Source organism: Cervus elaphus, chromosome 27 (assembly GCF_910594005.1).
Source record: "Cervus elaphus chromosome 27, mCerEla1.1, whole genome shotgun sequence".
Lineage (NCBI taxonomy): Eukaryota > Metazoa > Chordata > Mammalia > Artiodactyla > Cervidae > Cervus > Cervus elaphus.
The window spans coordinates 16,874,557-16,898,138 of NC_057841.1; the positions used below are offsets into that span (position 1 = coordinate 16,874,557).

General features: G+C 41.0%; 1 protein-coding gene across 2 annotated transcripts; it reads right to left on the reverse strand.

The window, feature by feature from the left end:
* Positions 1–1,120: 1,120 nt before the first annotated feature.
* Positions 1,121–18,263, reverse strand: LOC122684836 (plasminogen activator inhibitor 2-like). Of its 2 annotated transcripts, none has more exons than XM_043889264.1 (8): positions 18,149–18,263; positions 13,798–13,977; positions 9,350–9,469; positions 7,593–7,721; positions 6,811–6,928; positions 3,686–3,828; positions 2,834–2,998; positions 1,121–2,312 (listed from the first exon to the last, which is right to left on the reverse strand). In XM_043889264.1, exons 2-8 carry the CDS (start codon positions 13,966–13,968, stop codon positions 1,908–1,910), a joined length of 1,251 nt encoding a protein of 416 aa, XP_043745199.1. In that variant the 5' UTR covers positions 13,969–13,977; positions 18,149–18,263; the 3' UTR covers positions 1,121–1,907. The 2 variants fall into 2 exon arrangements, with proteins under 2 accessions (XP_043745199.1, XP_043745200.1); XM_043889265.1 differs by lacking the exon at positions 18,149–18,263 and adding an exon at positions 14,987–15,009.
* Positions 18,264–23,582: the final 5,319 nt, after the last annotated feature.

Here is a 23,582-nt window from a genome sequence, read left to right on the forward strand (position 1 = left end):
ATATCTTAAGACTCAGAACCTCACAATGATTCAGAAAGTTATTACTTATTACCTTGCTGAATGAATTGATAAAATACATTTTTTAAATGAATCTAAAAGTAAGTAGGAGAATGCAAGGAAGAACCTATAATTTTTAAGAATATCTGATTTTGAGGAAATAAACCATAATTCAAGCCTTAAAAAAATTAACTGAATAATTTTCTGGGATGCTATATTTGATCAGCTGACAGTGAGCCAGTTTTATTGCCAACTAAGAAAATAACTATAATCACTAGTATTTATATGCTAAGCATTTGTTTAATTTCTTGTTAGATGTGAATTCGTTCCACTGGCAGAGCAACCTTATGAGAAAAGCACTTTTTCCCCTAGTTTACGTTGAAAGAAAACTGAAGCATGAGGAAGCATCATTCCCAGCTTATAATTAAGAGGACTCCAAAGTATTTGAACTGGAATTTGGGTGCAGTTAAGTCAAAGTCGTGAGGCTACCTCTTTAGCCACCATGCTCCAATGGGTCACCCATCCCTGGCTTTCATCATAAAGAGGTCAATGCCTGGAATGCATTTTCAGGATCCAGCCACACTTCTGCAGCCAGGTCAGACTCCCTAAACCTCAGATCTTCCTTAGTTCTCAAGAATTAAATTTTGTCCTTCTCTGCTGCTGATCCACACAAAAGTGTTCAGTGCTATTTGAAGCAAACACACTTAAAATAAGTCAACTTATGTTTCCTTCCACCTTTGTGCCCAGCTCATCTCTACCCCTCTGAACTCTCTGTCAACTCACTCAGTGATTATGACCTTCATGCTATGTCTGCAACCACTAGACTCGGTGTTTATTCCTGATGTCCTGATTTGAATACAGGGGTCCCCAAAGAACTCTGACCCAAACTATCATTTTGAAGTGTTATATGTTTTTCTGCTGTGAGAAGGCAGTTCTAATCAATTTTTCACACAGCTCCACCTCACCCCCAACACTGGGGCCCCTTGCAAAGCAGTTGGTGATTCCCTTGGCTCCTTTATTCTGTTTGCTTGGCTCTCACAAATGAGCTGCGATGCCTGATTTCTGAGAAACAAGATAAGCAGGTCTTATAACCTAAAGACCTAATAGAATGTAAACAAGCAAATGGTTTGTGAAAATAGGTTTATTTTCTGTATTTTTGCAACCTTACATAAGTTACAGCCACTTGTATGTGATATATAATGCTAGACATTTGTTTAGAAATGCACACAATATATATTTCCCTGTTGTTCAATGCTTTCTTCTAGGTTTCTATTACAAAAGGTCATGGAAGGCCACCTACTTATCCTTCATTATAAGAACAAATACATATGCATGCATGCTTAGTCACTAAGTCATGTTTGACTTATTGTAACCCCATAGACTGGAGCCTGCTAGGCTCCTCTGTCAATGGAATTCTCCAGGCAAGAACACTGAAATGGGTAGCCATTCCCTTCTCCAGGGGATCTTCCTGACTCAGGGATCGAACTCAGGTATCCTGCATTGCAGGTAGATTCTCCATCCTCTGAGCCACCAGGGAAGCCCAAAAATACATATATTGCCTTAGAAAGAAAAATAAGGGATAACTGGCTTATGTAAATGTATCAACTATACTAGACAGTGACTATAATAAAAAATATATAAAATAATAAATAATACAGTAAAAGTTAATGCTATAAAATAAACTGAGAATAAGAACTAAATGAGATATCATCCCATTTTAGGAGGCCAAATGATTAACAGGGGGGTAATGTTATGATTCACAGATGTCACGCCATGTCTGTGTTTCTAGTTAGTGTGTAATAAAAGGTTTTCAGAAAAACAGAAACATGCAGAGAAGTTTCGGCACTGCCAGAAATCCTGAGGCTTACACTCATTTTACAAATTCCTGTGCAGAAACAGAAGCTTTCAATTTAGGGTGAGGCAAATCTGCCCAAAAATAGGATGCTCTTGGTTATCTTGTGCATGATAAGGAAGAGGAAAGGATGGTCTGCCACGAACTGTGGGCCTCCGTGACCTGTTCTCCCTGTCATGATGGCCCCAGTGCCGGCAGAAGCCTCAGTGCCCTCCTTGTTCACTTCCACAGAAGCTTGATGGAACACTTCAGACAGAAACAGGTCATTCTTTCCTGACATGCCTGAGAAATTGGCTTGGCCCCGGCTGAAGGCATCACCCATGCCCATGCTTGTGAGAATGGTCTTGAGTTCATAACGCTCTTCTAATTTGAACTCGGGGATGTACACCACCACGTCATCCTCAGCCATGGTGTCTTCGCTGAGCCACTTGTTGAGTTTGTCATAGGTGAGTTCACTTTCCAGCTACGAATCCAAAACATAAAACCAATGAGTGCTTAGCAGAGAAGGACAACAACCTCTAATGTTGGCAACCAATGACTTCACTATACTGTAGGTGATATCAAAGTTTAATAGTTTGGTAAAAATTTTGCAAGAAGATAGCATGTATGACATGTGTTTAAGGCTTATGAATGACAGTGGGTAACCTGGCACAGTTCCTCTCAAACCAGTTCACATATCCAAACTGCACACCATTTCCTCGGGTGTAGTATATGCAAGGGCTTCCCAGGTGGCTCAGTGACAAAGGAAAAGGAAACATGGGTTTGATCCTTGAATGGGGAAGATTCCCTGGAGAAGGAAATGGCAGCCCACTTCAGTAATCTTGCCTGGGAAATCCCATGGACAAAGGAGCACGGTGGGCTACAGTCCATGGGGTCCCAAAGAGTCGGACGTGACTTAGCGACTAAATAACAACAACAACAACAACATGTGCAAAGGTGCGTTTAGTCCCAGAAGTTTAAAACAATGGAAGCTGGAATTCTTACCAACTCCAAGCCTGTAGAGGATTCAGCAATTTCATCTGGAAGCAGCAGGAACATACTGACATTGCCAGCATATGGGAGTTCTAGAATCTGGACCTTCAGGTCTGCTATGTATCCAATGTTTAGCTTTTCATTCAGGAACATCATCTCTACTGATTTGCGCTGAGTCTAAAGTAATTAAAAAGTAAAACATGAAAGTTGATAGTAAGATGTCAAAAGATTTACAATCAGACATAAAAGAGAATGGGTTATGCTATCATGCTGAAGAAATATGCTTTTCAAAAATTAAAAATTTGTTTTGAAATTTGTTTAGAAATGTCAAAATATATTTTAAAAATAGAAACTTATTATTTGCATGCTCTCACAGTGATTCTGATCTATTTCATTTTTTTCAAAGTAGTATCAACTAATAATAAGATGGACAATTATAATAATACTGAAACATTTGTTCAGTACCTACTAGGGGTCAAGAACTCTGAAAAATCTCATTGAATTCTTACAACAACCTTTTGAGTTGGAAATTATCATCCTAGTTTCACAAATCAAAAAATGGGATGAATGAACCACAAGCAATATCATAGTTGGTCAGTAGTAGAGCCTAAATGTGAGTCCAGAATTGTGTAATTGTAAAGCCCATGGTCTTCAACACTGCTCATAAGGCCCCTCAGAAAATTACTGAGTGCTATCCAATAACCTGAAAGAGTCAATAAACTATCCAGTGTGCATAACTTATAACTATTAATAGCAAATCACGTATGGGTATCAGTGAGTGGTCCCTAATTATCCTGTCTCTATTTTGTCAAAAGCCCTAAAATCTATGTTAAGAAAATTCAATTTGTTGTCATTGTTTCATACCGAGTTCACACGGAAGGGATAAAGTCCCTTTAATTTCTTCTGAAATGGAGTCTTCCACCTTCCTTTGAAGTAGACAGCATTCACCAGGACCATCTTGGTGTCTGCATCAACAGAACCTTCAGGTAGCAAGTTTGGGATTTTGCCTACAGAAAATATATGTTTAGGTTTCATGATTAACAATTATGAAGTCATTATGATTTCTTGAATCTTTTGAGTCACTATCAAGCTCAGCATCCACATTTATCATACTCTGCAGAGATACTGATATCACATTCAAATTTTTCTAATTTATTTAAATCATAAGTAAAACCCAGACCAAATTTTTCAGGTTTACAAAATTCAAGAGAAAATGAAGAAGTAATATAATTAAGATTTAGAATTACTATCAGACTTGGAAAATTTTTTTAAAGTTTCTTTTATTTATTTATTTCCTTTGGCCACACTGTGCTGCATGCAGGATTTTATTTCCTTGACCCGGAATTGAACCTGTATCCCTTGCTTTGAGAGTGCAGAGTCTTAACCCCTGGACCACCAGAGAAGTCCCAGAAAATTTTAAATTCCTTTTATACTGTTTTCTTAAAGTTTTGTAGTTATATGAAGCTAGTTCATTCAGATGGGAGTGAAAAAGAGATTCAAGGAATATAATGGGCTTCCCTGGTGGCTCAGATGGTAAAGAATATGCCAGCAATGCAGGAGACCTGAGTTCGGTTCCTGGGGGGGTGAGGGTCCCCTGGAGAAGAGAAAGGCAACCCACTCCAGTATTCTTGCCTGGAGAATTTCATGGGCAGAGGAGCCTGGCGGGCTGCAGTCCATGGGATCACAAAGAGATGGACACAATTTAGTGACTAACACTAACAAGGAATATAATAGTGCATTTCCCCAGTAAGTCACCAGGGCTTCTAGATCTGGTCTAGACAGCCCATGGGTCTCATTGATTGACCCAAAAACAGTGTTTTGGGAGTTGTGCTAGACCTACATAAGGAATAGCACAGATTCCATTAAGTAATAAAGGAAGAATTGCCCTGGGGAGGCTTAGAATATTGGAGCGACACTCTAAATCATTTAGGGAAAAAAGTGTGATAAGTTCTATAAGAGAGCTGAATATTTCAGAGTACTGTGACAACACAGAGAAGGGAGTGAATGATTGAGCCCCAAACGGTCCCCAGAAATGATAATATCTGAGGGTGATTTTTCTTTTAAGTTTGTTTAAGAACCAGCCCACTTATAGTGAATGCCTGCTCTGCAATACTTCAACCACATTACTTTATTTAATCTCACAACCACTCTAGTAACAGAGTATTATTAGTGTCATTTTACACAAGTAGGAAATCAACCCTGAATATTCATTGGAAGGACTGATGCTGAAACTGCACCTCCAATACTTTGGCACCTGATGGGAAGAGTCGACTCATTGGAAAAGACCCTGATGCTGGAAAGATTGAGAGCAAGAGGAGAAGGCAGCAACAGAGGATGAGATGGTTAGATGGCATCACTGGCTCAATGGACATCAGTTTGAGCAAACTACAGGAGATAGTGAAGGACAGCGAAGCCTGGCATGCTGCAATTCATGGGGTGGCAGAGTCAGACAAGACTTAGCAACTGAACAACAACACACATGGACACTACAGTGAGATATTAATGACCTTTCCAAGGTCACAATGCTTGTGAGCTGGTCAGAATTCCACCATCTTCCATTTCTACTGACAGATACAAGACTCAAGCGAAAAGGTCACTGTAGTCTGACCAGTTTCAGTATAGTTATTCAATATCTTCATTCAGTATACCCCCTAGCAATTAAAATTCCTGGTTACTACTTGGAAATCTGCTGGGACTTTATTTAACTTTGTGACATGTAGTATTTGATCATAACCAGGAAAAAAGAAATTTTTTTCTCAAATTACTATAAAAATTGGTAAAACAATCAGTCCAAATGACTATTTGGCATTTTTGCAATTCCACTGACTGATTTATAGCCATTCACCACAAATGCTTAGAAAGAAGGGAAATTCTTGCAGTTTCCAAAAAAGAAAGCTTTCATGTGTCTCTTTAATTTTGCAATCCGCTTTGACTTTCATTTCTGTTAAATCTTCACTTTCTCCACTTTCTTTTTGTCAGTGGTATGTCAGTCTTTTAAAGCAGTAATTTAAAAATCTAGAAATGAAGAACTGAAGTAGGTGAACTATTTTCAGAGAAACAATAATACTTTTTTTCAATTCTACAGAACTTAGTACAAGTGTTTTTTTCTATTATGGTAGCTAAGAAAGCAGGATGGCATACTATGGCGTGAAATAATGTTTTAAACATAGGATGTAGGGATTTCCCTAGTAGTCCAGTGGCTAATATTCCATGCTCCCAATGCCAGAGGCCCAGATTCAATTCCTGGTGAGGGAACTAGATTTCACATGCCACAACTGTGACCCAACACAGCCAAATAAAAACTTATTTAAAAGTAAATAAATAAACATAGGAGATAAGTGAAAATATGTTTTCTGCATTAAGTTATCAAACTCTTTGAACATTAAATTAAAGAATTCCAGAATTAGACTAAGGCTCAGAAGAAGAGGGAACCCCAAATGTACCACTACCAGATAGTGGAATCTTGGATGAGTCAGTTAAGAACTGAGTACATGTGTAACAAAGGTAGAAATAGCTTAGATGATCAATGAGAGATAAAGCAGGGGCTGAGAGAACTTGACAACATGCTGACTCTGAAGGGTGCAATAGAAGAAAGAGTTAAAATTTTATGATCTCTCCTTTTTCCATTGCTGGTATTCTCACACCACTTACTCAGTTGACAATTGTGCCTTTGTTCTTTTTGTTCACAGTGAACATAAAGTCACAATTATTTCAATACTGATATTTCCTATGTTAGAAAAGATCTGCCTCTTCTTACATTCTACTCTAAGGTAATAATCCAAAACCAGATTATTGAAGTACTGAATATATATCTTCTATTAGGATGCCTCGGTTATTTTTTTTCTCACTTAAAACACCACAAAGCTCAATCAGGTTACATTAGCTAAAATAACTAAGGATGGGAGTAAGGGCTAAGTTTAAGGACTTAAAAAAAAAAATCAGAGTTTTCTATGTGGAAAGAAGAGCAGAAACTATTTCCTTGGTTTTACCTTTGGTTTGGGTCTTGACCCAGGAATTAATCTTTTTTCTGGTGTCTTCTGCACATTCTAGGAAGTCCACCGCCTGGGGTTCTGTAGAGTAGTATTTCTTGGAAAGCCTCATGTATTCCTTTAAAGTGAAAACAATAATGACAAAGATCATACAGAATATACATCCAGCACGTGAAAGTGAAAGTATTAGTCGTTCAGTCGTGTCCAGCTCTTTGTGACTCCATGGACTGTGGACCGCCAGGCTCCTCTGTCCATGGAATTCTCCAGGCAGGAATACTAGAGTGGGTTGCCATGCCCTTCTTCTGGTTACCCAACTAGCCATGGTGTAACTGTAAATTACAGGTTTCCTGTCAAGATTGGGAAGCCTGAAGAATGGGTAGCAGGGAGGTCGGCTGGGGGGCGGGGCGGGGGGCTGATTATTCGATCTCTTGACCACCACCCACCCCAACCCAGTCCCGACTGCATTTGTTCTCCTGCATACTTTGCATTATGAACAGGATACAGAAGGAGAGGCTGGGTGTGGGTTTAGCGGTTCTGGGAATAGCTGTGCCCTCCTCCTGACTTGTGACTTTACATGTGAGGTTTTTACAGTAGAAAGAGGAAGCACCCACGGAGGGAGCCTAAGCATAGCTGCGTTGGATCTTGTCCCCTGGCCTCGGGGAGCCATAAGCGAGCCCGAGTGGAATTCTGACTTACTGGGAATGAATCAGAGAAAACAGCTTTGAAAGTGACCTCAGTTGCAAGTTTGCAGCCCTGCCATTTAAATTGCAGGTTTCACTCACTTCCTTGAATCTTGCAGACTTCTCTCCAAACAGCTTATTGGCACTTTCCAATAAATACTCCCCCGTGGACGTGTTGATGGCGTTGCTGAGAGAACGGAAGGATGAATGGATTTTCCCGGCAGCTTGTGCCTTAAAAGGAAAAGGAGGGATTCGTTTTATATAACTCAGGACTCCTAAACAAGATATTTCTGAAGCAATAGTATTTTTTTCTAGGATATCAATAAAATGCTGTATTAAAATATACTTTTTTTTCTGTCACTTTGGAGGTAACTATGATGAAATACTGTTCATATGGATGTAGTACATTAAAACTTATCATATAATTTTTGACTTGTTTCAGATATTTCTCTGCCTATGGATTGGATTTAACTTTGACAGAACTGAGATGCTAGGAAAAGTCAGGCCCCTTTGATAGTTTAGCTAAACTATAAAGTCTCTAAGCAATTTTTATTATATTAAAATGTTACATTAGACATGTTCTTTAAAAATGTATATAACTTAAACAAGTCCCATGGCATAATTAAGGAGTAGTCTGTGCAATGGAAAATCTGGAGTTTAGAAAACATAAAATCGAGGGGAATTCCAGTCCCCAACCTGAAGTTTTCGAGCATGATGACAGACACAGGGCTTAGTCACAGAAGCGGCTTGGGTGAAGCCGAGGTCAGAGCCCTGAAGATGGACCATCAGCTGTCCGCTCAGACCTGGCAGAAGAGGCCCTCTCTCCATCTTGAGTCTGTAATTCCCTGGGCGGCAGGCAGGGGGAGCATCAGCGTCCCCAGGAAGGAACCGGTGAGAGGTATCTCCCCCTGACCTAACTCGGGTGTGATTGGGGAAGTCGTTTACCAATAGGAGCCCATCTACACCAGGCTCTTATAATGTAGATGGATGGTTGGTGTTTAAGGAAGTGAATTACTGGGAAAAGATATTCACCTGAGATAGATTAGATGAATGGATGACAGACAGTAGACGATGATCATAATAATGATGATAAAGAGGTAGATAGATAAATTGCTATTGTTCAGTTGCTTATTATGATGATAGATCAGGAGATAGATAGATAGATAGATAGTAGATGATGATCGTAAATGACAATAGATAGATAGATGTGTGCTTATGCTCAGTCATATAGTTGAGTGCATCTCTACACAACTCTTCGGACTACAGCCCACCAGGCTCCTCTGACCGTGGGATTTTTCAAGCCAAGAAGACTACAGTTGATTGTCATTTCCTGCTCCAGGGGATCTTCCCACCCAGGGACTGAACCCACATGTCCTATGTCTCCTGCATTGCCTGCAGATTCTTTACCACTAAGCCATCGGGGAAGCCCTAGATAGATAGATAGAGAGGAGATAAAGGATATGTGAAGGTCAGAGACCTCTCGTGAAGTCATCAAGCCTGGCCATCTCCATTCCTCAATTACTTGTCACCCCTTACTCTGGAAATCTGCATTCACACATGTATTCTATGAGTCTCTACCATGGCTTTAGAATAAATTATACATACCTAACCAATGGCAGATTGATGCAGCAGAATTTAGAAACAGTCTTGACCTGTAAGTCATAAAGCCTGGAATCTACCCCATCTCTGCCCTTCCTTATCAGAGTGACCATAGGATATTTGCTCAAGGACTGTGAGTCTTAGTTTTCTACTGTGAAAGGTGGACATTGTACTAGGTTTCTTCATAAATATTGTGACTTTATAACAAGAAGTTTCTGGAAGCAAAATATAAAAGAACTAGGAACGGATGAGTCAGATACCTGCAAAATAGCATCAGGATAGGTGTCCCTCTGGATCTGTTGCATGAAATCACAACTGGTGAGGCTCTGTGGGGTCACTGGGGTGCCTTCGTGGACTCCAACTTGGTTAAACTGAAGCACCTAAAATTGGAATTCGAGAAAATTGGGTACATTTTTCTGCTGCATTATTTAGCTTTTAAACCAATGGCTGTCAGTTACCTCGTAGGGGTCCTATGTTTAGTTCCCTGCTTTTGTGTCTGGGCAACAAGCATAGGGGCTCTTCATGTAAGTCAGTGAGATTCCCTTCATAGGAATTAGCATGAGTTATTTTATACTAATTCAAATACTGGCCATTTTGACAATTTTTTTATTATGAGATGATTTATAACATTCTAATTAAATTATCACCCAACTTGTAAATTGCCTTGAAAGAAGTAACACGGTTAACTCCTGACCTTTCATCTCTCGATTCAGTGGCCTTACATGATATACCCTTCTGTGGTGGTTTAGATGCTAAGTCACGTCCGACTCTTGCGACCCCATGGACTGTAGCCCGCCAGGCTCCTCTGTCCATGGGATTCTCCAGGCAAGAATACTGGAGTGGGTTGCCATTTCCTTCTCCAGAGGATCTTCCCAACCCAGGGATCGAACCAGGGTCTCCTGAATTTCAGGCAGATTCTTTACTGATTTAGCTATAAGGGAAGCCCTGTATACCCTTCTAATCTGTCAAAAATTAGCAGCCACAGCTAGTTTAAGCACAAAAACAGGTTGCTCAGTATTACCAGGGATCACCTAAAACATTTGCACAAATGTTATTTACACATGAAGAAATTCCCCACTTCTGTCCATGTTGGGGACAGATGGCAGGAGTCAGATGACAATATGAATTTCTTTTAAAAAATATTTATTTTCACTTATGGATTTATTTAGCTGCCCCTGGTCTTAGTTGAGGCAGGCACCACCTTTAGTTGAGGCATGCAGGATCTTTAGTTTCCACATGTTCCCTGACCAAGGATCAAACCTGGGCCCTCTTGCATTGGGAGCACAGAGTCTTAACCACTGGACCACCAGGAAGTCCCAATGTGAATTTCTTTATGTTTTAAGTGGCAGATCCAGCTAACAGTGAAGCTGGCAGGTGCAGACTTGCCCTACAGGGTGCTCAGGTCCTCTCTCCAATATTATAGACTCCTCAGCTTGGCCCTGCTACCCACCCACACCCACCTCCAGCATCTCTTGGGTCCCAGTCCCATAGGGCCCCAGACAGGGAGGGGCTTATTGGTAAATGCGTTTGATGGTGGACGTTCTGCCAAGGGAAGGAATGCAAGTTTTTCCAGCAGATGGTGAATTTCTAGGCTGGAAGGAGAGGTGTTAGGATTTCTGGGGTTTTTCTCTGCTCTTCAGATCATATATTATAAGTTCCTACCTAATACTCTCTGAAAAGAAGCGGTCTGACTGCTGCTACACAAGCGGGAATATTTTGTATTAGAGCTTCTCTGGTTGTCCTGCCTTTTAAGGAAGTTGACCCGTAAGTCAGGGTCTCTGGGCAGCACTGAAGCCCTCTTGGGTCACAGCAAAAGTCCTTGCAGGTGTGGGGGATGTGAAGTGACCCTGAGCCAGGCTGAGGCAGGCACCCTGCCCAGAGAGGCGGCCTGCCCTGGGCCAGTCTGTGGCCTTATCCTAAAGATAAGAGCTGGGTAAAAATATTCTGGCAAATCTCACATTGTCTGTGCTCTGTAAGAGAGTATCTATTTATTCTATTTACCCTGTTTTCCACTACAACAGTTCCAGCCTTACCAGCTACACCTGTTCCCAACTGTGTGTGACTTCCTCCTGCCCTGATTTTCTTCTGTGATTTTGTATTCTGTGGATAAATTCCTAAAACATTCAGATGCCTGGATGGAACATTATAACTATCTACCTCACATGATTTTGTATTCTGTGGATAAATTCCTAAAACATTCAGATGCCTGGATGGAACATTGTAACTATCAGCTAAGAAAACAATTAGTTCCACCATGTACCTCTCCAGTTAACTGTAATCTTCATTCCCATCTTGCTCGATACACATTTTCATTCACATTTTAAAAATAAAGCAGTTACCACTAGACTCTTTTGAGTTATCAAATGGTGTTTGAGAGGTCTGCAACTAATGTACAAAATATGTGGTTAACCATCCACATTACGTATGATCAAATTAATATAGTTCATAGGTACAGAATGTCTTCCATCCAAGTACTAACCAGGCCCAGACCTGTCTAGCTTCCAAGACCAGGAGGGTTCAGGGTGGTATAGCCATAGACCGCACAGAGTTTCTTTTAGGAGAGATGAAGATATTCTAAAATTAGATTGTGGTGATGGCTGCTCAATTCTTGTGAATATACTAAGAACTATTGAATTGTAAACTTTAAATGGGTGAATTTTATGAAATATGAATTATAGATCAGCAAAGCTGTTCTTAAAAAATAAAATAAAAAACAAGAAAGCTGAGGCTCAGAGCGTTTAAATGTCTTCACTTACACACCTAGTAAGTGGCAAAGCCATCAGCCAAAGATGGGCAGGTCTGTCCCCAAAGTCCAGGCTTTCACCTCCAAACCAAAGAGTGTCTCCTCTTTTTTGGTAGAGAATTAAGCCAATTTGCCTTTGAATTTTAGAATCTTCCCATGTAGCATATAAAATCCTTCCCATATAAAATCCTTGTCCCATGTGCAGAAAATACTTTCCAAACACAGAAAAACTGTGTTGTATCCCGAGTGACCAATAAGTTACTTTCCCTCTGGCGTCAAAATCAAGGTTTTTACTTTTAGCACCTAGAGCACTTTGTTTGACATTTGTCCTCAAAAAAAAAAAAAAACCCAAAAACTTCTGATTCCTTTACATTTGAAAAAGATTTCCCTGGTGGTCCAGTGGTTAAGACTCCATGCTTCCAATGCAGGGGGCATGGATTCAAGCCCTGGTCAGGGAACTAACATTCCACATGCCTCACAGCATGGCCAAAAACTAAATAAAAATAAAAAAAGAAGTCCTTGATGTTTTCTAAAGCTTTTAATGGAGTTCACTGCCTTTACTTTTTTTTTTCAAGGCAAAGAAAACAAAGGGGAAGGAGTTTAGCAAAATGTGGCTGGTACCAGAGAGTTGAGCAACAGGGCTTTGTCGTAAGTCTTTGTGTTTAAACTGCCACAAACACAGACAGCGAAGCTCCCATCCTTTCTCCTCCTGCGGTGAGATTGGCTAACGCTCTGTGTGAGCCACTCCAAACAAGTCCTGCCTTAAATGGGCCTCGGTGTACCTGGAAGACTGTAACCATCTGTTTGTATTCACACACTCAGGTGCGACACTCAGGAGAAACTCAACAGTAGCCAGCGGTGTTCTGGTGTGACTGAAAGCAGCATCCCCGCTTGTGGGAAACCAGAGCTTGTGTTCACAGCATTCAATGCTAATGTCTATATAAATGGGACTAGGAAAGAATCTTAATGTTATAATTACCTCGTCTGGTCATGGACCCAGGGAAGACAGGAGCCTGTGAATTTTTTTAATTAATTAATTAATTTTAATTGGAGGCTAATTTCTTTAGAATATTGTAGGAGAATTTTGCCCTCCATTGACATGAAGGGTCGTGTGAATTTTAATAGCCCTGCATTCATCCCATAGGTTGATTGCCGTGTACAGGTAAAGTAGTTCAACGTATTTCCATAGTCCCAAACTCAATGAAAGGGTCCCCTGACTGACCTGGTGCCCATTCACCAAGGAAGGAGGCCAGCGGCCCTGACAGAAATCCCCCACCATGGTGTCCCACCCCTGACCACTTTGACATTGATGACTGGCCATCCCCTCAGCCCCGTTTTGTTGACATGAGCTCACGGGGTGGAGCATGTTGGCCGAGGCCCTCTAAAGTCACGTTGCTCTCTGTGCCTCCCCCAGAGTGCGGAGACCAAGCTCTGGAATAATTTTTGTTCTCTTCGTAGCACTCTCTTAAAGCCACTAAAAGGAATTCTTTACATAAATGGAAAGAGCCTGAGATGAGAGGGCAGAAACCAGAGGAACCCCTCGAAAAAGTGCTTCAGCCCCACTATCCATCCATCAGTGACACTTGTCTGAAAACCCATAAGAGATAAAGCACACAAATTCTTTGAAAAAATATAAACTTTATCAGATGTCAGATATGGTCACTATTAACTATTTCTAACATTGCAGGATAAGAAACTCTAATAATCCTCCTGCCATATCAACCACTGAGGGTTTTTAGATAGATAAAATCTATCTCTTTTATAGATTTGAATCTAAGTAAGACATGTTGTAATGGCTTGTGATGATGGCTGAGAGCACGGGTTCAATCCCTGGTGGGGGAACTAAGATCCCACAAGCCACTGCCTTTGTTATAGTCCAGATATTGCAAGCATATAATCAGCTCAGTTCTGCAATTCAGTTCAGGAATCCTTCAGTCCCAATTGGGAACTTCAACAGAAACTTACTTGGGCTATCTGGTCTGCAGTATTGCCCCGGGCGCCCAGGTAGACCATGGCCACGGTGGAGGAGATGCTCCAGGGACAGAAGAAGATATTCTGGGTGTTGGCGCTTGTGTTTGCCAGATGCTTGAAGAAATTGAGGGCAAAGATTGTATTTGCCACATTAAGTTCTTCCATTGTCTCAATCTGGAAGGAAAACGAGGAAAAGCAACAGTTGTCCAAGATGACTCAGCATTTTGAGGGATGTCAGTGGCAGAGTACAGACTGTACCCTGCACAGGCCAGGGCTTGCCTCTCTGTTCTCCCTTCACTGAACAGGGCCAGCGGCGTCGTGACCCTGGGACCTGCGCAGACACAAAAGGTTCCCCCTCGGTACAATGAGCTGCTGTCACGACCCGGCAATTCCTTAATTTTATACAAAGGGTCCTCCCACATTTCCCTTTTCCACTGGATTGGGCAATTACACAGCTGATCCTGAGACAGAGGGAACAGTCCTGTGATACGTGGTGACCCTCCACCTTATTATAATGATAATAACAGCAATAGCAATAAATAACCCTTATTGAATTCTTAACTGTACAGCAGATGCTGTGTTCAACATTTCCCCTGTACTAACCAGGTAATCGTTACACAAACCCTGTGGGAAAGACACTGCTATTCTTGCGCTTACAAAGGAAAAAGCTACTGCCCGGAGAGAATCAGAAAAGTGGCCCATGTCTCTCAACTATAAGGAACAGGACTGGAAATGGAAGCCAGGTGGGTGGGTACCTCCAGGGTCATACTCTCAACCTCTGTGTTGTACCTACAAACACACATCACACGTACAGACACACAGATACACACACGAGGTCCTGCCCTGGTGGCCCAGTCAGTAAAGAACCCACCTGAAATGCAGGAGACCACCTGCAATGCAGGAAACTCAAATTCGATCCCCAGGTCAGGAAGATCCCCTGGAGAAGGAAATGGCAACCCACTCCAGTGTTCTTGCCTGGGAAATCCCATGGACAGAGGAGCCTGGTAGGCTACAGTCCACAGGGTCACAAGAATCCGTGGACATGACCTAGTGACTAAACCATCACCATCACACACACTAGAGGCAAATACACACATATTTAAATACATGCCATGTGCACACACGATCTTGTTGGCCCCAGTGGAGATGGTCAAACTCCTTTCTAGAAATGACCTAGACTCACCTTTTGAGAGCAGGCATTTCACACCGCCCTATCTCTCATTCCTGGGCCCCCTCCACTCATACACCACAGCCTTTCTTCCAAAGCTCCCCTGTGCTGAGCAGTTCATTACTGGGAGTGCTGGAAAGGCCCCCTCCTCCCACCACCCCTAGCAGGGCAGTCAGCACCAGGTCCCCCTGTGGGGGTCGTCTGGATATATGGAGCTCACACACACACACACACACCATCCACCATCTGAAGATAAATGACAGAAACACTTTCCATGACCTACGACTCACATGCAGTCAAACGCTTGGACACACCTGGGTGTGGGCGGGTACCTGCTGGTTCTAGCCAACAGATTCTATCTTATGCTTTCATAATGGCTTCAAACACACCCTGCACTTACCAAAATCTATAAATATACCAAGCGACGCTGACATTCATCACTCCACAGGAAGCCTTCTGGGGACGGTGGCTGGGAAGCCGCCCTGGAGGAGGCCCTCTATAGCCTTGGGCTCCCTCAGCAGCGCCTCCAGGCTCATGGCTCCCTAGTCCATGGGTGTGAACGTTCAGTTCATGAACATTTCTTGTGAAGAAAGTGATTGCCATTTGTATCAAAATTTCCCGTGTGAGTTACCACCCAATTTTATTTAATCAAGACAAAATAATAGATTAAATAGAACTTGTCCCTGAAACTCTCTCACGTCTTCTTGTCTCCTTTAATATTTGATATTCACAGGACCAGTGTGAGGTACATATTGTGATCTTTATTCTATAGGTTACATCCTGATGCCCAGAGAAGTTAAGTAACTTATAAAAGGTCACAGAGTTTGTATGTAATGGTGCAGGGATTCAAGCCTAGGATTCAAGCTTCAGAAACCCACTCTGTCCAATGTCACTTACACTTCACCTGCTGATGTTTAACTACGATGTGTAAGAGTTTCAGCCAGCTACTGGTTTGAGAAATGCTAGAAAGAGGAAATAAAAAGAAGAAGGAAGCCAGTTTTTAATACTCCTAGAAGGTTTATTAGGGTTTTAAAAAACAGTTTCTTTTTTGCTTGCTTCATTGCTGAGATTAGATTAACCTGGGTGACAGAAATTTGTTTCCTCTTCCTTCTACATTTTAAAATCATCTTTATAATGAATTATTCCTGGGTAGATCTTTTTTTGTAAATTGTCTCGAAAACATTTCAGAAACAGAGAATTAATAGCATAAATATTTCTCTGTTGTGTATGAAAAGATAATCAAAGCTAGAAAAATAAACTTAAGCCTGGGAATTCCCTAGTGGTCCAGTGGCTAAAACTCTGAACTTTTATTGCTGAATGCATGGGCTCGATCCCTAGTCAAGGGAACTAAGATCCCACAGTCTGCACCGTTACCAATTAATTAATTAATATAAACCTCTCCTATACCCAATTCTTTATAATGACCTGAATCGTCAGTCACTTTGACACTAACAAAATTTAAGTGTCAAGACAAACTAACAGTGAGGGCTCTTAATGCCAAGTTAGAATTTCAGTTGACTGTGATTATTTAAAAAAAAAAAATTAAAAAGTGAGTGAAGACAGAATTAAATCACCCCAGATATATTTACTTGTTTTAAAAACATTCAAACTTTATCTTTCAGACTGGTGCAATTAACTTCATTTAACATAAAAAATAATGTGTTATGTCTATATCACAGTTACCAAATTCCTTCAGCCTCACTGTTTAATTTGCATAATTACTTGTCTGGTAAAGCTAGTAATTCCTGTTATACCAATGAGAATATGAAGATGTCCATAGCACAGGTAGTTTCAAAGCCAAGACTAGCTTCTGATTCCAGCTCTAGTGCTGTTCTTACAGACCTTTCAAATAAGGTTTGAGAAGTTTATATTTGTAGAAATCTATGAATATATATTATATGCTGCTGCTGCTGCTAAGTCGCTTCAGTCGTGTCCGACTCTGTGTGACCCCATAGACGGCAGCCCATCAGGCTCCTCCGTCCCTGGGATTCTCCATATATATGTGTGTGTGTGTGTGTGTCTTCTGACTCTACCACACATCCACCCTGCATTTAAATGGGAATCTGCCTAAGACCACGTGAAATCGAAGTCCCTGAGTGACTTCAGAATCTCTCAGAACAGGAAACACCTGTTGTGAATTTCTTAACACTAGAGTGAGCTATACACCTTCAACGATTTCTAGATGTTATACTCCTAACTGATGCTGAATATCATCTTTAGAAGAACAAGCGGATGCAAAGCGTGTGTGGGGCTGGTCCCTGAGATGTTTGTGTTGGTTCCCGCAGCACAAGTGGACAAATGTGCCTCTGAAACGGCGCAGGTGACGAAGCGCTCAGACCCACAGCCGCAGTCCTTCTGCTCACTGGCATCGAACGTTAGATTTGCATTTGCTGCAGCATTTTTAAATGAATTTTTTTGCAGCAACACAGTGTAAATATTTTGAAATTGACCGGAAAAATTAATGACACAGAGAAAACAATACTTCAAGGAAATTTCCCATTCCAGATTACCAAGTTTTCCCCCCACAAAATTAAAAACCTTGTCTGTATTTGATTTCTTTCATAATAAGGTTATTTGTTTATGGGATATTAAATTATTTCTTGAACTATTACTTCAGTTGATCCAGCAACTAACTGGGCTGTTCTTTCTCTTTCACTAAATTGACCAATTATCAAACTAAATTCAGTAAGTATATTCTGGTATTGAATTGAACCACTCAGCTTTTTGCTTAATTTCTGGTTAAGATGAAAACTGAGTGCTCTTTGCATTTTTATCATATTTATACACAATTTATAAATTACTTTCAGTTACTAAAATAATTCTTTTTAATTGATCTAGTTATTTTCATTAAACTCAGTGCCAAACACTAACTAGTAAAGGAGACACACATTCTGAGCTGTTTGGTAAAACTGACATCACAACCAGAACGTACATTTTGGTTTGATGAATGTTACATAGGCATTTGCTGGCCTCTGAGATTTAAGATTAGGTCTAACTTAATTTAATTCAAATCTTGAACCAAAATATTCTCAAACAAGCAACTAAACAAGAAACAGCATTAAATTTTTACTCATTCTCCGAAAACATCCCACAGTTTAATTTCCATTATACTAATAATACCAGTATGCAAAATAAAACCCTATTTCATAGATAGAGATATGGAAATGACTGAAATACCTGGTTCTTCTCTGCCTGACAGGAAAAGGACTTCTGAGCGTTGTTAGAGTTCAGACATGGCAATGACTGGTTTTATAAAGCTCTGCCCCTCCCACATGGCGTTTTTTTTTTTCCCCTCTCACTATCTGTATCCTTTGAGTGATTCAACATTTTACTCAGACATTATTAGAATAGAAATGCTTGTTTGCTAAGGCATCATTTAAGAAATTTGTGGGAAAGATGACATCATTCAGAAAGTTAAGAATTTGGCAATACCTACACATGCCTGTTAAAATTAGCTAAAATCTGTCAGCCCTCGTTTCAACAGTCTCCGCTATAACTTGCTGTCATAGTAAGAAATTCTACAATATCTCTTCTATCTTTTGACAAGAATGGCCTGGGAGCTTTTTGCAATACTTAAAAGTAATGGAATCCTTTCTTCTTTGAATCTAGACAGCCCCAAGCAATTCTTCGGGAACAGAAAACAAACAAACAAACAAAAACAACAACCAAAAAACACACATTTTTCTTCCTTATAAGTTCTCTATTTTAAACCCTCTTACATTTTCTCAAGCTATAATTTCCTAAATAATTCTGGGTTCCACCCTAATCTCCTGTCACAAACCACACCCAAAGAATGTTTCAATTGCCCTTTTTTAGAGCATAAATCTTATCTTTAATTAAAAAGTGAAAATTCACTGTGTACTTTAAGTTAATTTTTAAGTGGGTAAATTATAGGTGTTAATTGGAATTTGTGATGTCAAAAATATGATTCTGAAAATCACTAGACTTTTAGATACAACCAAAGGAATCTGAGGAGTAAAAATAGATGAAAGATATGCGTAATGAAAGAGAAGCTGAGTTTTAACATGTTCATATTGTTAGAGCTTATCGAAAAGTGTTTCCAACACATTGTAAAGATATCTTTTCTTCTCTTCACTGTGCTACTTTATTGAAGTAGAGTTGATTTAAAACTGCACAGCAAAGTGACTCAGCTTCACACATATATATAGTTTTTTTTGTTTGTTTCTTTTTTATATTCTGCTATCATGGACTTCCCAGGTATCACTACAGGTAAAGAATCCTCCTGCCAATGCAGGAGACTAAGAGAGGCAGATTCGATCCCTGGATCAGAAAGATCCCCTGGAGCAGGAAATTGCACTCTCCTCCAGTATTCTCACCTGGAAAATCCTATGGACAGAGGAACCAGGTGGGCCACAGTCCATAGGACCACAATGTGTGGTCTTTGTGACTCACAATGCGAGTCAGAGATGACTGAGCGTACACAAACACCATTATGGCTTATCCCAGGAGATTGGATATACTTTCCCTGTGCTATACAGTACGGCCTGGTTATATACCCATTCTATGTGTAATAGTTTGCATCTACCAGCCCCCAGATCCCAGTCCATCCCGCTTCCTCTCCTCTCTCCCCCTTGGCAACCACAAGTCTGATCACTAGGTCTGAATCTGTTCCACAGATGTTCATTCACTCCACATTTTAGATTCCACATATAAGTGATATCACATTGTCCTTCTCTTTCTGACTTACCTCACCTAGTAAGATAATCTCTAGTTGCACACTTAACTTTTATGCATAAGAAATCCCCAAAGCGTTAGGGATGTAAAGAAGTAAAAGCGCCGTGCTTCTTCTCTGCTGGTGTGGCAAGCTCCATGTCTCCCTTGAAGAGCTGAGTTGACAATCTAGGGTGTCCTTGAAACCAAGCCTGTGGCTTTGAGCCCTGTTTGAGCTTCTTAGCTTGGCTGTGGTCCACAGAGCCAGACTTATCTTTAGCTCTTCTTGCTAATGTGAGTCTCTGGTCAAAAAGGTGTGGGCTGACTTAACCCAAAGTGTTAGTCGCTCAGTTGTGTCCGACTCTTTGTGACGCCATGGACTGTAGACCTCCAGGCTTCTCTGTCCACGGAATTCTCCAGGCAAGAATACTGGAGAGGGTAGCCATTCCCTTCTCTAGGGCATCTTCCCACCCAGGGATTGAACCCAGGTTCCCCACACTGCAGGACGATTCTTTACCACCTGAACCACCAGACTTAACTCAATCCCCTCATTTTTATTAAAGGGACAACAAAATAGGTGTGTTCTTCAGAATCTGTATCTGGCCATCAAAAGCCAAATTATTCAGTTTATTAATTTCTGGAAAATCTCAGGTCACGTAAAGAAAAAGAGCTGAAATTTCACTTCAAGAGTGATCTTTCAACTCCTCAGTTTCTCCATTAGACCACAGAAACCTTGCAGGCAGCCACTGACCCTTTTATAAATTTTCACATCCCTTGGCACTCAGCCACTTCTCTGCCTCAGTGAACTTTCAGTGGGTGCTATTGCTTGGTGGTCTATGTCTCTCTTCTTTTTCAATTTGTTCAACTGTATTTTAATCACACATAGGCAGCACAACAGTCTGCTAAGCCAATAGTGAATGTATGAATACCTAGAACGTTAGTCATCTTTATTCCCACTGAACCAAATCTGTGAGATTTGATTTACATTCCATAGTGTCCAGTCTGACTTCTACCAACCTCAGTGAATTCCTGCTACATAGAACCATACCCTTTCAGGTTGAGCTTGCAACATAAAAATGTATAATTATTAATTAATTAACTTTGTGTGTTCCAGCTGTTTCATATGGGTTGAGTTTCTGTCACTAGTATATATACTTCATTCCCTTTCAGCAGTAAGAACAGTGCTGAGCATCAAGTGGATACTGAATATTTTTTGATGAACGTAAAAAGATGCTGAAACTCTCTAGAAAGACTTTATAGTGTGGTGAGCAAAGATGTGGATTCTGAGAGACTCCAAAAGTCTGATTTGAAACCTCTTTAGGTCCATCTAGTCAAAGCTATGGTTTTTTCCAGTGGTCATGTATGGCTGTGAGAATTGGACTATAAAGAAAACTGAGCACTGAAGAATTGATGCTTTTGAACTGTGGTGTTGGAGAAGACCCTTGAGAGTCCCTTGGATTGCAAGGAGATCCAACCAGTCCATCCTAAAGGAAATCAGTCCTGAGTGTTCATTGGAGGGACTGATGTTGAAGCTGAAACTCCAATACTTTGACTACCTGATGCGAAGAGCTGACTCATTTGAAAAGACCCTGATGCTGGGAAAGATTGAGGGCAGGAGGAGAAGGGGATGACAGAGGATGAGGTGTTGGATGGCATCACCGACTCAGTGGAGATGAGTTTGAGTAAACTCCGGGAGTTGGTGATGGACAGGGAGGCCTGGCAAGCTGCAGTCCATGGGGGGGGCAAAGAGTCAGACACGACTGAGCGACTGAACTGAACTGAACTCATGCCATTTAGTGGGAAGCCCTGGTGGCTCAGACAGTAAAGAATCCACCTGCCTTTGCAGGAGAATCAGGTTTTATTCCTGGATCAGGAAGATTCCCTGGACTAAGAAATAGCAACCCATTCCAGTACTCTTGCCTGGGAAATCCCATAGATGGAGAAGCCTGGTGGGCTATAGTCCACGGGGTTGCAAAAGAATCAGACATGACTTAGTGACTAAACAACAAAGATGCTATTTACAAGCTGTATGTGCTGTCCTTGTGCTTAGTCACTCAGTCGTGTCCGACTCTTTCAACTCCATGGACTATAGCCCACCAGGCTCCTTTGTCCATGGGGATTCTCCAGGCAAGAATACTGGAGTGGGTAATCTTGCGCAAATACCTCAGCTTCTCTGAGCTTACTTTTCTTAACATGCTCCACAGCTGGTACTGTTCATTGCCTATGCAAGAGCAGTTCATTTTTCACATCTTTCTTCCTGGTTTTCAGTATTATTCAGAGCTGTCTTGATTTTGGGAAGAAGGACCTAGTTGCTCATCTAGAGGGTGGAGAGATAACCCAGTTCTAGTCAGTGAGATGTGGGAGAAGTCTGCTGAGAAAAATCTGGGGAAATTTTTCTCTCCTGATAAGAGGGAGATATGCAAAGAGAACCCGCTGTCCTACATCAGCCCTCCTTCCTGACCTTGAGCTGGGTTGTGTGAGGATGTGATACTGGGAAATGCTATAGCCATATCGCAACCACGGGGAAGCCGGAAACACTTGAAGAGATGCCAAACCAGAACCCTGACATCAGAGTTCCTAAGCCAATGCTGGAAACCACCTACCTCCAGTTTTTGTTCTTCTTGTTACTGTCATTATAGATTATAAATAAATCTGTATTGTTTAGGCATTGTGAGCCATCTCGGGTCCTCATTAGCAGCCAAAAGCAGTCCTAAAAGACACAGACTTTTGTGAAGAATGAATGAACTACTGTCTGTCAAGTACTTAACATATTATCCTTCACACGGCAAGTGCCCCATGGTGTTAGCTGGTATAACAGAGTGATTGCTGGTGCCCAGGTATGGAAGTTGCCGCCCTGCCTAGATTAAAGCAATTTGATAAGCTCAACATCCGAAAAAAAGACATTCACCAATCAAGCAATTAGAGAAAACTGTAAAAGGCAATATATGATTCATAGCCAAATTAAATAGGGCCAAAGGTAGGAAGTGTTATAGGGAGGAGGGGAAAGCATTGAAACTGTGTGTGAGGACCTACCTCAAAGAAAGGGTTGAGATACATTTTTAAAAATGAAGATTGAAAAGGAAAGACAGTAAAATTACAAAGTGGGGAGCATACTGACTGGCTGTCTGAGGTCTGCCTGGAGCAGTCAGTGTCCAGGAGCCGGAGAGAGGAAAGAAGACAGCATCTTCCAGAGTGCCTCTAAAGCTGGATGGAGTGGAGAGCTAATCTAAAGGTGTGCCTGTGTGCTCAGTTGCTAAGGCACCTCCAACTATTTGCAACTCCACGGACTATAGTCCGCCAGCTCCTGTCCGGACTGTATAGTCCGGACAGCTCCTCTGTCCAAAGAATTTTTCAGGCAAGAACACTGGAGTGGATTGCCATTTCCTTCTCCAGGGGATCTTCATGACCTAGGAATCAAACCCTCATCTCCTATGTGTCTTGCATTGGCAGGCAGTTTCTTTACCACTAAGTCACCAGGGAAATCCAATCTCAAGGCAGCCTACTGCACACCCTGGAGAAGAGAAGTAACTTGTTAAAAGTGGTGTTTTACCAAGAAAGATCTGAGAAGTCTGGAAGAGGAAGAACCCAAAGGATGAGACACGTCTTAGGATACCAGTTTGAAAAGCACAACTTCTACAAAGTGTTCCTTACTGTTGTAAAATAGGTTTGATTAGGCCTTATGGTAAGATTAGTGACCCTGAAATAGTACATGTAACAGTTGTAGGACAGATCACTTCTATGGAAGTAAAGAATAAAATGAGCAGAATATCTTTCACCTTCTTATTTTCTTATCTTCTAGGAAATGTGTATGCAATTATCTTAAGTGGAAAAAAGAAGGATATAAAATTAAGTATACAGTATGACATCAACTATATATATATTTAATATGTGCAGAAATATGACTTGAAGGAAATACGTCAAAATGTAAACAGTGATATCT

What these genes read in the sequence shown, in the direction of transcription:
- LOC122684836 (XM_043889264.1), bottom strand. Translation starts at nt 13,968, where the DNA reads ATGGAAGAACTTAATGTGGCAAATACAATCTTTGCCCTCAATTTCTTC. An exon ending in GGTCAAGACCCAAACCAAAG is followed by an intron (nt 3,829 to 6,810) that starts GTAAAACCAAGG and finishes TATTTTCTGTAG; the next exon opens with GCAAAATCCCAAACTTGCTA. An exon ending in ATCCCTTCCGTGTGAACTCG is followed by an intron (nt 2,999 to 3,685) that starts GTATGAAACAAT and finishes TAATTACTTTAG; the next exon opens with ACTCAGCGCAAATCAGTAGA.